At 45.5% G+C, this 14,152-nt stretch overlaps 1 protein-coding gene across 6 annotated transcripts in view; it reads right to left on the bottom strand.

Moving 5' to 3' along the window:
• The window catches only part of LOC135557854 (myelin transcription factor 1-like protein), a 136,684-nt gene that overhangs the window by 75,590 nt on the left and 46,942 nt on the right, over positions 1-14,152 (bottom strand). For all 6 annotated transcript variants that reach the window (XM_064991529.1, XM_064991532.1, XM_064991530.1 and 3 more), the window contains exons 2-5: positions 6,173-6,294; positions 5,887-5,941; positions 5,561-5,594; positions 2,503-2,565 (exon numbers count right to left, since the gene is read on the bottom strand). In XM_064991529.1, the coding sequence (XP_064847601.1) occupies positions 2,503-2,565; positions 5,561-5,594; positions 5,887-5,941 (152 nt within the window). In that variant the 5' untranslated portion in view covers positions 6,173-6,294. The remainder of the gene's footprint in view (positions 1-2,502; positions 2,566-5,560; positions 5,595-5,886; positions 5,942-6,172; positions 6,295-14,152) is intronic.

Here is a 14,152-nt window from a genome sequence, read left to right as displayed (position 1 = left end):
CCAATCAACCAATCAAATGACCAGTGAATCAAACAAGTTACCGGTCAATCCACCAATCAAACCAACCAATCCACCAACCAAACGACCGACCGGCCAATCAACCAATCAACCGGCTAACCAACCGACCAACTGACCGGCCAATCAACCAATCAACCCACTGACCGACCAGCCAACCAATCAACCAACCAACCAACCAGCCAATCAACCACACACACACACACACACACACACACACACACACACACACACACACACACACACACACACACACACACATACACACACACACACGCACACACGCACACACACACACACACACACACACACACACACACACACATGCACGCACACACGCACACACACACACACGCACACGCACACGCACACACACACACGCACACGCACACGCACGCACACGCACACGCACACGCACACACACTCACACACACACACACGCACACGCACACGCACACGCGCACGCGCACACACACACACACATAGCTCTTCCTCTCAGCCTGCCCCTCTATTTGTGGGTAATTTATCACCCAGGGTCTTTGGGAGAGGGAGAGGTCTGTGGCACCAAATGCAATTCTAGCCCACTTTTTCATGGAGACGCCTTGATGGGGTGACACTGGAGACACAGCTATCAATCTCTCTAGCCCACGTCTGGGGAGTAAATAGCATCAAGTGGAGAAGCTTTTGTTTAAACATGCCCTGAGTGGAGGAGGACTCTGGGAATGTCTGGTGACTTTACATGTCAGCTGTCAACGAAGTTCGATTTCCTATCGCCACCTTTCTCTTCTTTTGAGTGATTTCTTAAGTGGTCCTCTGCGGCTCAGTTGGTAGAGCATGCAACACAAGGATAATGGGTTTGTTTCCCGGGACCACCTGTATGTACAATGTAGGCACTCATGACTGTAAATCAACCCATCAGAGTGAGTCTAAGCCCTGTCTAAGCCGGGGGAGGTGGGGTTCTACTAAGCTATATGGAATTGTTTCAAGAAGGTCATACCAAGGATCATTTAGCTTTTTCATTTTGAAATACAGGACAGACCCCTTGAAGTATATTACTGCTATTAGCCAATACAAGCTAATTGAATAACAGTTTCACTACATGGAACAACAGATAGTCCCAAAAACATATCAAAAGGAAGTTTGTTCTGAAGTGTCTGTCCTATATCTGAGAGATATAAGAAAGATCAGGAAACATGTACATGTATTTAACCCCATATTTTTGACATTAAACGGTCTCCACATACACTTCCATCCATTTTTTCAACTGGTACCAGGGACCTTCAGGCAAGTCTTGTGGGCATCCTAGAGCAAAACAACCCACATGTACATGTTGGTAAGAGTCTCTCCTTTGCACAGGGGGGTCATTAGTGTGTAGCCCAGACGGTTCGGACACGACAGACAGAAGTTGGCAGATCATCTGTACTGAATTCAAACCAGTCTCCTGACATTTGTGGAGGTCATAGAGCCCAATTTTCGGGTTGTCTCATGGTCTGATAAATACTGCTCTATCTCTGTCACCTTTCACCGTGGAAGTGTGACATAGGCGGATGCAGTGGATTGAGATGCATCTATTGTTCCTTAAACAGATTTTTATTGGGATTGTTTTATTATGCTAATTATATTTTCGCTGGGGCGCGGACATCGACCTCAGGGGGATGTTAAAGTTGCCATTGATCATTGACTTAACATTTGCAAGAATTTGGGTGACCTTGAAGATATAAAAGACTTTAAATTGGCACCCAAATTCTCGATAACATCCAAGATTACAGCAAAACGGTTGTGTCCACAGCTCTCGAAGTACAACACTCCAGTCTCTATGTAATCTGTCAATGTGTCTGGGAAATCACCACGGCAATCACAGAAAGATACAGATGTAGGATCTGAATTTGAGCTACAGCAGGAAAATAACCCTGCAGCAACAGGAAGTATGAATTAGTGCGTGGATTATACAGTAATTAATAAACATTGATGTAAGGGTTGATCAATAAAAAAAAATGGAAAATCAAGTCTGAAATTTCAAGGTGGAAATGACAAACTTCAGAAGCCTTTATAATGCTCAAATACACCACAAGTTTAAAATGTCCTACATTGCAGGAATGTTCTCCTGCAACAGGTTGATCAAATTAAAAACATACATCTGTAGATGTTGCACAACCACAATCAACCAGTATCAATCTAACATTCAAGCAGGTCTTCAGATATTCTGACACATTTTGCAATCAACTTTTCACAGCCGGTGATTGCAATTGCAGGTTTTCTTTTTGTGCAGGAGCAATGGCCTGGAGCTGAAGAGCTTGATTTGTCCATGACAGGTCAGGGAGGGCTTAGTGAGTGAGTGAGTGAGTGAGTGAGTGGTGGTGAGTGGTGGTGAGTGGTGGTGGTGGTGAGTGGTGAGTGAGTGGTGGTGAGTGAGTGAGTGAGTGAGTGAGTGAGTGAGGAGGAGGAGGAGGAGTGCAGATTATAAGGGGAGTGAAGAAGGATCTTTACCTTCGGTGTCTGGCGTATTTGCCGCTGACGTGTCCGCTTCCATCACAGCCTGGAGTAGGACAGCTGTAAGCAAGGAGAGACACCGGAGTTAACACGATGCATGGCACGACAGGCACACACACACACACACACACACACTCACACACACCCTCCCGATGCACACACACTCCTCCAGATGACATCCCGTTCCCTCACACACAGATAGTGCTCAGTACATGAATGACAAAACACATGATCCAGAGGAATGCACAGGACCATAGCAGCTGTGTATTATTCATGTAATGAGAACTCACAGCCAGCAGCCTCAAGGCCAGGCAGTGACTCACTACTCTGCATATTTCATAGCAGCCCATCAGCCTTCCTTTAGACAGCTGTGAGGGCCAAAGGTAAAGAGCCCATCTTAAGGAACACTCAGTGCCTCTCCCTTTGACCCCACACCTATAGATACGAGGAGGTAAACTCTGTTGTAGCTTTCCATTGGCCCATTCACCCGCAGTCCAATCTCACTGCCATCACATCCGCTAGTTTATGGCCATCTGCGGCGTACGGTATCCATATTAGGAGATCAAATCAAATCGTATTTGTCACATCCGCCAAATACAACAGGTAGACCTTACGTGAAATGTTTAGTTACAAGCCCTTTACCAACATTGCAGTTTAAAAAATAGTTAAGAAAATATTTACACCCCCCCCAAAAAAAGTAACACAATAAAATAACAAGGCTATATTTTTTTATTTTACTAGGCAAGTCAGTTAAGAACAAATTCTTATTTTCAATGACGACCTAGGAAGAGTGGGTTGACTGCCTGTTCATGGGAAGAACGACAGATTTGTATCTTGTCAGCTCAGGGGTTTGAACTTGCAAACTTCCAGTTACTAGACCAATGCTCTAACCACTAGGCTACCCTATCGCCCCGGGGATACAGGGGATACCAGTACCGAGTCAATGTGCAGGGGTGCAGGTTAGTCAGGCTATATACAGGGGGTACCAGCACCCAGTCAATGTGTGGGGGTGCAGGTTAGTCAGGCTACATACAGGGGATACCAGTACCGAGTCAATGTGCGGGGGTGCAGGTTCATCAGGCTATATACAGGGGATACCAGCACCCAGTCAATGTGCGGGGGTGCAGGTTAGTCAGGCTATATACAGGGGATACCAGTACCGAGTCAATGTGCGGGGGTGCAGGTTAGTCAGGCTATATACAGGGGGTACCGGAACCAAGTCAATGTGTGGGGGTGCAGGTTAGTCAGGCTATATACAGGGGATACCAGTACCGAGTCAATGTGTGGTGGTACATGTTAGTCAGGCTAAATACAGGGGATACCAGCACCCAGTCAATGTCCGGGGATGCAGGTTAGTCAGGCTGTATACAGGGGATACCAGTACCGAGTCAATGTGCGGGGGTGCAGGTTAGTCAGGCTATATACAGGGGGTACCGGAACCAAGTCAATGTGTGGGGGTGCAGGTTAGTCAGGCTATATACAGGGGATACCAGTACCGAGTCAATGTGCGGGGGTGCAGGTTAGTCAGGCCATATACAGGGGATACCAGCACCCAGTCAATGTGCGGGGGTGCAGGTTAGTCAGGCTATATACAGGGGATACCAGTACCGAGTCAATGTGCGGGGGTGCAGGTTAGTCGAGGTCATTTGTACAACATAGGAAGCTTTGTCTGACCACTGATTTAGTTTTGCTTGACAACTTCCTAATATGGATGGATGTGGATGTCCGTCATGCACCATCCACAATGAAAAGTGCATGATTGTGCTGATTAGAGCAGAACAGCAGCTCTCGCTCTCTCCAAGGTGAACAGATCCATAGATTTCTCTGTGAATGGCAGGAGCACGCATCGATCACTGCTATTGGCATTATTGATGTGTGTAGCCCTGGAAATGGATCCATGGGCTGATGAAACACCCATGTCCTTAGGGGGATGATGTGTATAGGCCAGTGGGCCGTCTGTCTCTGTGTGTGCATGCGTGCGTGCTTGCCTGACTGTCTGCCTGAGTGTGTGTGTGTGTATGTTTACGTGTGTATGCTTGTATGTGTACGTGTGTGTGGACGTGCGCAATCATAAGTGTGTGAGAAGCAAGAGCCAAGGAAGTGGCGCAGAGAGATTATGGATTAGGGGATCTGAGCTGAGAAATGCCAATAAGAGGGAGAAGGGTGTTTAGAGATAGAGATTGTGCAGGCCACTGGCCAGACAGAAAACAAACGATTACAGAGTGTAGTAGAATGTTTAGAACATTGGTGTATTCTACAACTGCAACGAAAAAGGGTAGACGTATCGGCAAAAAAAATTTGGGGGGGAAATAATCAATCATTTTTAATCTGTTCAATGAAGGCATGAAAGTAATCATGAGCTAAACACTTGATCCCTGTCCAAATCTTACAGCTGAGGAAATGACTAGAGCGACACGGTAAAGGCACCGTCAACAGTGGCTGTTTACAATACAACACTGGACCTCAAGTCACTGTGGATATGATGTGAGTACGGTGGATATGATGTGAGTACGGTGGATATGATGTGAGTACGGTGGATATGATGTAAGTACGGGGGATATGATGTGAGTACGGGGGATATGATGTGAGTACGGGGGATATGATGTGAGTACGGTGGATATGATGTGAGTACGGGGGATATGATGTGAGTACGGGGGATATGATGTGAGTACGGGGGATATGATGTGAGTACGGTGGATATGATGTGAGTACGGTGGATATGATGTGAGTACGGTGGATATGATGTGAGTACGGTGGATATGATGTGAGTACGGTGGATATGATGTGAGTACGGTGGATATGATGTGAGTACGTTGTCCATATTAGGACATGTCAGGGATATTCACTTGTATCACTGGAACGAAGTGAAACATGGTCCACCTCAACACGACCAATCTGCAGGGAGTACTGTATGCTATGTGATAATAGAATGCAGTTGATCATAATATCCCCCACTATAGACTACCGTTAATACAACAGCAACTCAAATAAATTTAGAAAAGCATTGACCACTCAGAGAGTCTGTAAAGCCCTCAGGAATGAATTACGCACCAACCTGAATAATTCCTGTGCTGCCGTCTCCACTGGAACTAGTGAGAAAGATGAACAAAGCCACGTCAGACACAGTTAGATGCACTGTCTAGTACAGCATACACAAGAATAGCAGTAAAGAATAAACAATTACAATCAAAATCAGGATCCATGATGCATTTCTGAGTATCCACAGTCACTTTCACTTTGACTTGATGTCCCCCAATATGATGCCAGGTGGCTGGCAGATGAGAGGGAGGGGACAGAGTGAGGGGGTTGGGGGGGGGGCAGTAACTAACAACCCCAGGCCGTTTAGTGAGACAGACACACTGTACTGTTACCGTAGCGTACCTCGGACCCCTTTGGAACGCGTTCGATGGCGCTTCTCAACCGCATCCACTTCCATCTCGTAAAGACAAAGGTTTGGGAAGCGGCCATTAGTTTCATCCTCTTTCTCTCGTGACATAATGAGAACTAAATACATCACAACACATAGGCTAATGAAGATGTCACAAACAGTAACAGAAGACCTAACTTCATTTCCTTGAGCTTCATAGAGCTTCATGGAGCTTTGTTCGCTACGTAGAGAGATGTAGGACTGTAGTACATCCACTATGTGGAAGTTAGAGTTAGTTACCTGGAATCAGCTGGGTTGGGTGTGGCACCACCTCGGGTTCAAAACCACGCCTCCTTCTCTGAGTGTAATCGTTGGGCTTTCTCAGCAGAAACTCTTCAAAACTCCCCATCCAAATTCATGATCTGCAAAGACAATAAAATAACAAGAATATTACACACTCACAGTAGAACATTCTCACATTAGTGGTAAGCGTAAAGACAGTCAAGCTTAGCGGTTAGCATCTTTCTTTTGCCTTGTTTGGTTGCAATTACTTGTGGAGAGTATGGTATCCTTATATGGTGTCCTTATACTGAGACCATGATAATACAGGAGGAATGGAAGCAGTGATCCTGCCACTGTCAGTATGGACATTTCAAATCAATCTTAAAACACACCTTAGCTTTGCTTTTCCTTTGGGTGATTTTCAGTCATTTAATTTCTATTGTTATTCTGTAGTTTTTATCCTCTTACGTTTGTTGTGTAGTAAATACTTCCATTTTTATTTTCAATGTTTTTATTCTATTGTTTCCCCCCCCCCCCCCTGTGAAGCACATTGCATTGCATTGCATGTCTGTATGAATAGAGCTTGAGTTGATTTGATTTGACTGTACTAAATTAGCCCGGTTGACTCCATTCTGTAAACAATGCAGCCTTGTGAAGGGCAGCATCCTCACTGCTTTGTTTCCAGTCCATTGTTTTGGCTAAGTCCCATGATGCACAGCAGGAGGTAAATATGTTCCAGAAACAAAGATAAACAACTTATTACATCCACCAGGCAACCAGTCATTACAGTTTCTCTCTCTTTGTCTCGGTTTCTGTCTTTCCCTTTGTTACTTGCTTTTCGTATATTGATGTGTATATTGATGTGTATATTGATGCATAAATAGATGTGTATATTGATGTGTATATAGATGTGTATATTGATGTGTATATTGATGTGTATATTGATGCATAAATAGATGTGTATATTGATGTGTATATTGATGCATAAATAGATGTGTATATTGATGCATAAATAGATGTGTATATTGATGTGTATAGTGATGTGTATATGGATGTGTATATTGATGTGTGTATTGATGTGCATATTGATGTGTATACTTAATGTGTATATTGATGTGTATATTGATGTGTAGTGTATATTGATTTGTATAGTGATGCGTATAGTGTATATTGATGTGTATAGTGTATATTGATATGTTTATTGATGTGTATATTGATGCATATATAGATGATATATAGATTGTGTATATTTATATGAATATTGATGCGTATACACATGTGTATATTGATGTGTATATTGATGTGTATTGATATCTATATTGATGTGTATAGTGATGTGTATTGATATCTATATTGATATCTATATTGATGTGTATAGTGATGTGTATATTGATGTGTATATTGAGGTGTATATTGATGTGTATATTGATGTGTATATTGATGTGTGTTAGTTTGTGTATTGAAGTATATAATGGTGTGTATTGATGTATATTCATGTTCATATTGATGTTTATTGATGTGTATATTGATGTATATTAATGTGTATAGTGTATATTGATGTATATTAATGTGCATATTGATGTGCATATTGATGTTATAATTCATGTATGTATTGTTGTGCATTGATGTATATTGATGTGTCACGCCCTGACCATAGAGAGCCCTTGGTTCTCTATGGTGTTGTAGGTTTGACTAGGGCATGTTCTAGTCAATTTATTCCTATGTTTGGGATTGAGTGTGTGTTCTGCACAACATTCGACCTGAAGAGCCTGTCAGCAGTCTGGTGAAACCTGTGCTGGCTCCACGCATCTGGCCTCCAGTGCGCCTCCCCAGTCCGGTACGTCCTGTGCCGGCTCCCCGCACTCACTCTGAAGTGCGTGTCAACAGTCCGGTGCCACCTGTACCGGCTCCACGCACTCACTCTGAAGTGCGTGTCAACAGTCCGGTGTCACCTGTACCGGCTCCCCACACTCACTCTGAAGTGCGTGTCAACAGTCCGGTGCCACCTGTACCGGCTCCACGCACTCACTCTGAAGTGCGTGTCAACAGTCCGGTGTCACCTGTACCGGCTCCACGCACTCACTCTGAAGTGCGTGTCAACAGTCCGGTGCCACCTGTGCCGGCTCCACGCACTCACTCTGAAGTGCGTGTCAACAGTCCGGTGTCACCTGTACCGGCTCCACGCACTAGGCCTCCAGTGCGCCTCCCCAGCCCGGAGCGTCCTGTACCGGCTCCACGCACTAGGCCTCCAGTGCGCCTCCCCAGCCCGGAGCTTCCTGTGCCGGCTCCACGCACTAGGCCTCCAGTGCGCCTCCCCAGCCCGGAGCGTCCTGTACCGGCTCCACGCACTAGGCCTCCAGTGCGCCTCCCCAGCCCGGAGCGTCCTGTACCGGCTCCACGCACTAGGCCTCCAGTGCGCCTCCCCAGCCCGGAGCGTCCTGTACCGGCTCCACGCACTAGGCCTCCAGTGCGCCTCCCCAGCCCGGAGCGTCCTGTGCCGGCTCCGCGCACTCGACCCGAGGAGCGTGTCATCAGTCCGGTGCAACCTGCGCCGATGCCCAGTCCAGGCACGGTGTCCAGTCCTGGTCCATGGCAGGAGCCTTCCTCTGCTCCGATGCCCAGTCCAGGCACGGTGTCCAGTCCTGGTCCATGGCAGGAGCCTTCCTCTGCTCCGATGCCCAGTCCAGGCACGGTGTCCAGTCCTGGTCCATGGCAGGAGCCTTCCTCTGCTCCGATGCCCAGTCCAGGCACGGTGTCCAGTCCTGGTCCATGGCAGGAGCCTTCCTCTGCTCCGATGCCCAGTCCAGGCACGGTGTCCAGTCCTGGTCCATGGCAGGAGTCTTCCTCTGCTCCGATGCCCAGTCCAGGCACGGTGTCCAGTCCTGGTCCATGGCAGGAGCCTTCCTCTGCTCCGATGCCCAGTCCAGGCACGGTGTCCAGTCCTGGTCCATGGCAGGAGCCTTCCTCTGCTCCGATGCCCAGTCCAGGCACGGTGTCCAGTCCTGGTCCATGGCAGGAGTCTTCCTCTGCTCCGATGCCCAGTCCAGGTATTGCGTTCAGCCCGGCACCATGGCCGGGGTCTGGGCGGGGGCTACGACCCGCACCGGAGCCGCCACCGACACTAGTCACCCCCCTACCCTCCCCATTTGGTTTCAGGTTTTGCGGCCGGAGTCCGCACCTTTGGGGGCAGTACTGTCACACCCTGACCATAGAGAGCCCTTGGTTATCTATGATGTAGGTCAGGACGTGACAAGGGGGTGTTCTAGTCAATTTATTTCTATGTTTGGGATTGAGTATGGTTCCCAATTAGAGGCAGCTGATTATCGTTTTGGGGATCAAATTGGGGATCATACTTAAGGGGTCCCTGTTCCCACCTGCTTTTGTGGGATATTGTTTTGTGTTAGTGTTGTGTAGCACTACGTTACTTCACTGTCGTTGTTTGTTTATTCTTTTGTTGAGAAGTTTCACTTTTAATAAAGATGTGGAACTCAAATCACGCTGCGCCTTGGTCTGTCCATTTTAACAACCGTGACTTGATGTGTATACTGATGCATACTGATGTGTATATTGATGTGATAATTAATGTATATAGTGATGTGTATTGATATTGATGTATATTAATGTGTATAGTGTATATTGAGGTGTATATTAATATGTATAGTGTATATTGAGGTGTATTAATGTGTATAGTGTATATTGATGTGTATTAATGTGTATAGTGTATATTGATGTGTATTAATGTGTATAGTGTATATTGATGTGTATTAATGTGTATAGTGTATATTGATGTGTATTAATGTGTATAGTGTATATTGATGTGTATTAATGTGTATAGTGTATATTGATGTGTATTAATGTGTATAGTGTATATTGATGTGTATTAATGTGTATAGTGTATATTGATGTGTATTAATGTGTATAGTGTATATTGATGTGTATTAATGTGTATAGTGTATATTGATGTGTATTAATGTGTATAGTGTATATTGACGTGTATTAATGTGTATAGTGTATATTGATGTGTATTAATGTGTATAGTGTATATTGATGCGTATTCATGTGTATAGTGTATATTGATACATATTAATATGTATAGTGTATATTGATGTGCATTAATGTGTATACAGGGCCTGTGTAAGAGACCTGGTTCTCAGCATGAAATGTTTTTGAGCAGAGAGAGTGAAAGTCTCCATTTCCACAAATATTCTGGTATTTAACTTTTTTAGTTTATCATCAAATCGATGTTTCCACCACAGACTGTCTATAAGCTTGAGGCCTTTTGCAGGAGGCCTTTTGCCTTCTGGTAGGCAGTCATTGTAAATAATAATTTGTTGGAGAAACACAGCAGCAAATGGAGTCTCTCTCTCTCTCTCTCTCTCTCTCTCTCTCGTTCCCATATCGAGTATTCAGCCCTCTCGTCTCTGCTCATCTGTCTGCAACCTCACATGAAGATCTCACAGTCAGCCTTGTTAGTGTGTGGGCCAACAGCACAAGAGTGTGAGCGTGATGCGCAGCCAGTGTATCGAACACTGTTGCACATCTCTAACCCTGAGCTTTCATCCCTAGCCCTGAGCTTTCATCTCTAACCCTGAGCTTTCATCTCTAGCCCTGGACTTTCATCTCTAGCCCTGAGCTTTCATCTCTAGCCCTGAGCTTTCATCTTTAACCCTGAGCTTTCATCTCTAACCCTGAGCTTTCATCTCTAGCCCTGAGCTTTCATCTCTAGCCCTGAGCTCTCATCTATAGCCCTGAGCTCTCATCTCTAGCCCTGAGCTTTCATCTCTAGCCCTGAGCTTTCATCTCTAGCCCTGAGCTCTCATCTCTAGCCCTGAGTGCTCATCCCTAGCCCTGGGCATTTATCCTTAGCCCTGAGCTTTCATCCCTAGTTCTGAGCTCTCACCCCTAGCCCTGAGCGCTCACCCCTAGCACTGAGCTCTCATCCTTAGCCCTGAGCTCACGTCCCTAGCCCTAAGCTCGCATCCCTAGCCCTGAGCTCTCATCCCTAGCCCTGAGCTCTCATCCATAGCCCTGAGCTCTCATCTCAAACTCACTGGAGAATCAAAGCACACAGGTTCCTACTGTCCTATAGGAGTCAACTCTGACAGTACAGGCTGAGAAGTAGAGGAGAAGAGAGAAGAGAAGAGGAGAGGAGAGGATAGGAGAGGAGACGAAAGGAGACTGATTAGTATTCATCCCGACCCCCTGCCTGTCTCAAATAATATGATGCAGTGCTCCCTGCATCAGTGGGTTATACACATCGTCAGGTCCCAGGCTAGCACACGGATACACACACATGATCACTAGCATGACCACACACACACACATTCTAAGCTCTAGGTAGAGTGCACAGTGCTGTCTGCTTTGGATAGAAGGCAGGCTGTATTCTGAAAGAGCCCATGTTTGCCGTCTGAAAATAGTTCCCCAATGCAAATGCTGCCAGACAAAAGTATTCAACACTCACACAGATCCAGCCACACTGCACCAAATAGGCTTTCAACATTTCAACAAAGTGAAAAATTCTCTGGGTGTTTCTCAAAACTACAAGTCTTTTTCAAGCAAATATAGCAGAACTCTTCCTTGACTAAGTTCTATGTAAGAGAGAGTATCTCTCCCTGCTTCTCTCTTTCTCTGTCAACCCTTCTCTCTTCTCGAGTCTCACTCCTGCTTCCCTCTTCCAGTATACACTCCATTCTATCGTAAAGGCCTGATGGTTGTCTTTCTGGAAGGTTCTCCCATCTCCACAGAGGAACTCTAGATCACTGTCAGAGTTACCATCGGGTTCTTGGTCACCTCCCTGACCAAGGCCCTTCTCCCCCGATTGCTCAGTTTGGCCGGGCTGCCAGCTCTAGGAAAAGTCTTGGTAGTTCCAAACTTCTTCCATTTAAGAATGATGGAGGACACTGTGTTCCTGGGGACCTTCAATGCTGCAGACATTTTTTGGTACCCTTCCCCAGATCTGTGCCTGGACACAATCCTGTCTCTGAGCTCTACGGACAATTCCTTCGACCTCATGGTTTTTAATCTGGCATGTCCAATCAATTGAATTTACAACAGGTGGATTCCAATCAAGTTGTAGAAACATCTCAAAACAGGATGCACCTGAGCTCAATTTGGAGTCTCATTGCAAAGGGTCTGAATACTTATGTAAATAATATATATATTTTTTAAATGTTTAATACATGTGCAAAAAATATATTATGGGTCATTGTGTGTAGATTGATGAGGATATATATTTTTTAAGATACATTTTAGAATAAGGCTGTAACTTAACAAAATGTGGAAAAAGTCAAGGGGTCACTGTATATTGTGCTCTTAATTCTCTCTCTCCTTTCTCTTTCTCTCTTTCTCTCTCTTTCCCTCCCTCCCTCCACCCTACAGTGACCAGACTCCACTTCAGCTGATCAATCCCAGACAGCAATGATGTCAGAATCCAAGTGCCATCATAGTCGCAAGAGTTTAGGATGAGCCTCCTCTGTCCTCCTCTCATCTCCCTTCATCTTCCTTCATCTTCCTGCATGTCAGTGCTGTCTCATTGGGGTTTGATACTGTAGCTTCAAGTCTTAGCTGTCACTCTCAGGTTATAACCATATTCTACTAGGATAACTAATGAATCAATGATTTGGTTATGGAAATGGTACTGCCCAAAGACATGTGGAGCATCCTGTTATAATCTAAACATCTCACAACACTAACCAACTCATGTGTGGTACAGAGTCATCTCCTCTGTACCCTTGGAAACGCTCAACACATTACATGTTCTCACAATCAGCATAAAATATAGAGGTTTCATTTTATAGTTGTTCATATTCAGGGTCTCCAGAGTGCAGGTGGGGAAGGTGTCCTAACACGTGGGCCCCTATGGACTTTTCTAAGCTTCAGTTGGGTGGTTCCTCCCTTCAATTATGAAGAGAAGGTAGAGTACTCTAATTGCCTTTCTACGTGTGTGTGTGTGTGTGCGTGTGCGTGTGCGTGTGCGTGTGCGTGTGCGTGTGCGTGTCTGTCTGTCTGTCTGTCTGTCTGTCTGTCTGTCTGTCTGTCTGTCTGTCGATCTGTCTGTCTGTCTGTCTGTCTGTCTGTCTGTCTGTCTGTCTGTCTGTCTGTCTGTCTGTCTGTCTGTCTGTCTGTCTGTCTGTCTGTCTGTCTGTCTGTCGGTCGATGTGTGTCTGTCTGTCTGTCTGTCTGTCTGTCTGTCTGTCTGTCTGTCTGTCGGTCGATGTGTGTCTGGATGTCTGTGTGTTCCGATTAGCCATGGAGAGATCCATGTGAATGCCTCTTAATGATCCTTGACAACCGATACAAGGATACATGGAACATGTCGTCAATGGCAACTGAGGCGCCAGAAGCCTTTTACACTAGAGAAGACTTCATGATTGACTGTGTCCCAAGGGAGCGGTGGTGTCTGTATGTGTGTTCGTGTGTGATTGTGCATGCATGCATGTGTGTGTGTGCACGTGTGTGTGTGTGTGTGTGTGTGTGTGTGTGTGTGTGTGTGTGTGCGTGCGTGCGTGCGTGCGTGCGTGCGTGTATGTGTGTGTGTGTGTGTGTGTGTGTGTGTGTGTGTGTGTGTGTGTGTGTGTGTGTGTGTGTGTGTGTGTGTGTGTATGAATGTGTGTATGTATGTATGTATGTATGTATGTATGTATGTATGTATGTATGTATGTATGTATGTATGTATGTATGTAAGGGCCTGCTAGTGGAAATAGATGTTGTCCAGACTGTAGCCATTGGGCTGATGGAATGTCTCCAGACAGCATGCATGTGTTAAAAAAAAAAGTTCAACAACTGAGATTCTTCCAAGTAGCTTGTCTTCGCTTTGATGACAGATTCGCACACTCTTGGCATTCTCTCAACCAGCTTCATGAGGTAGTCACCTGGAATGCATTTCAATTAACAGGTGGACCTTGTTAAAAGTTCATTTGTATAATTTATATGCTTATTAATGCGTTTGAGCCAATCAGTTGTGTTGTGACAAGGTAGGGTTGGTATTCAGAAGATAGC

This window comes from Oncorhynchus masou, chromosome 16 (genome assembly GCF_036934945.1).
Source record: "Oncorhynchus masou masou isolate Uvic2021 chromosome 16, UVic_Omas_1.1, whole genome shotgun sequence".
NCBI lineage: Eukaryota > Metazoa > Chordata > Actinopteri > Salmoniformes > Salmonidae > Oncorhynchus > Oncorhynchus masou.
The sequence above is the reverse complement of the archived record's forward strand: the minus strand, read 5'-3'. Positions and strand labels throughout refer to the sequence as shown.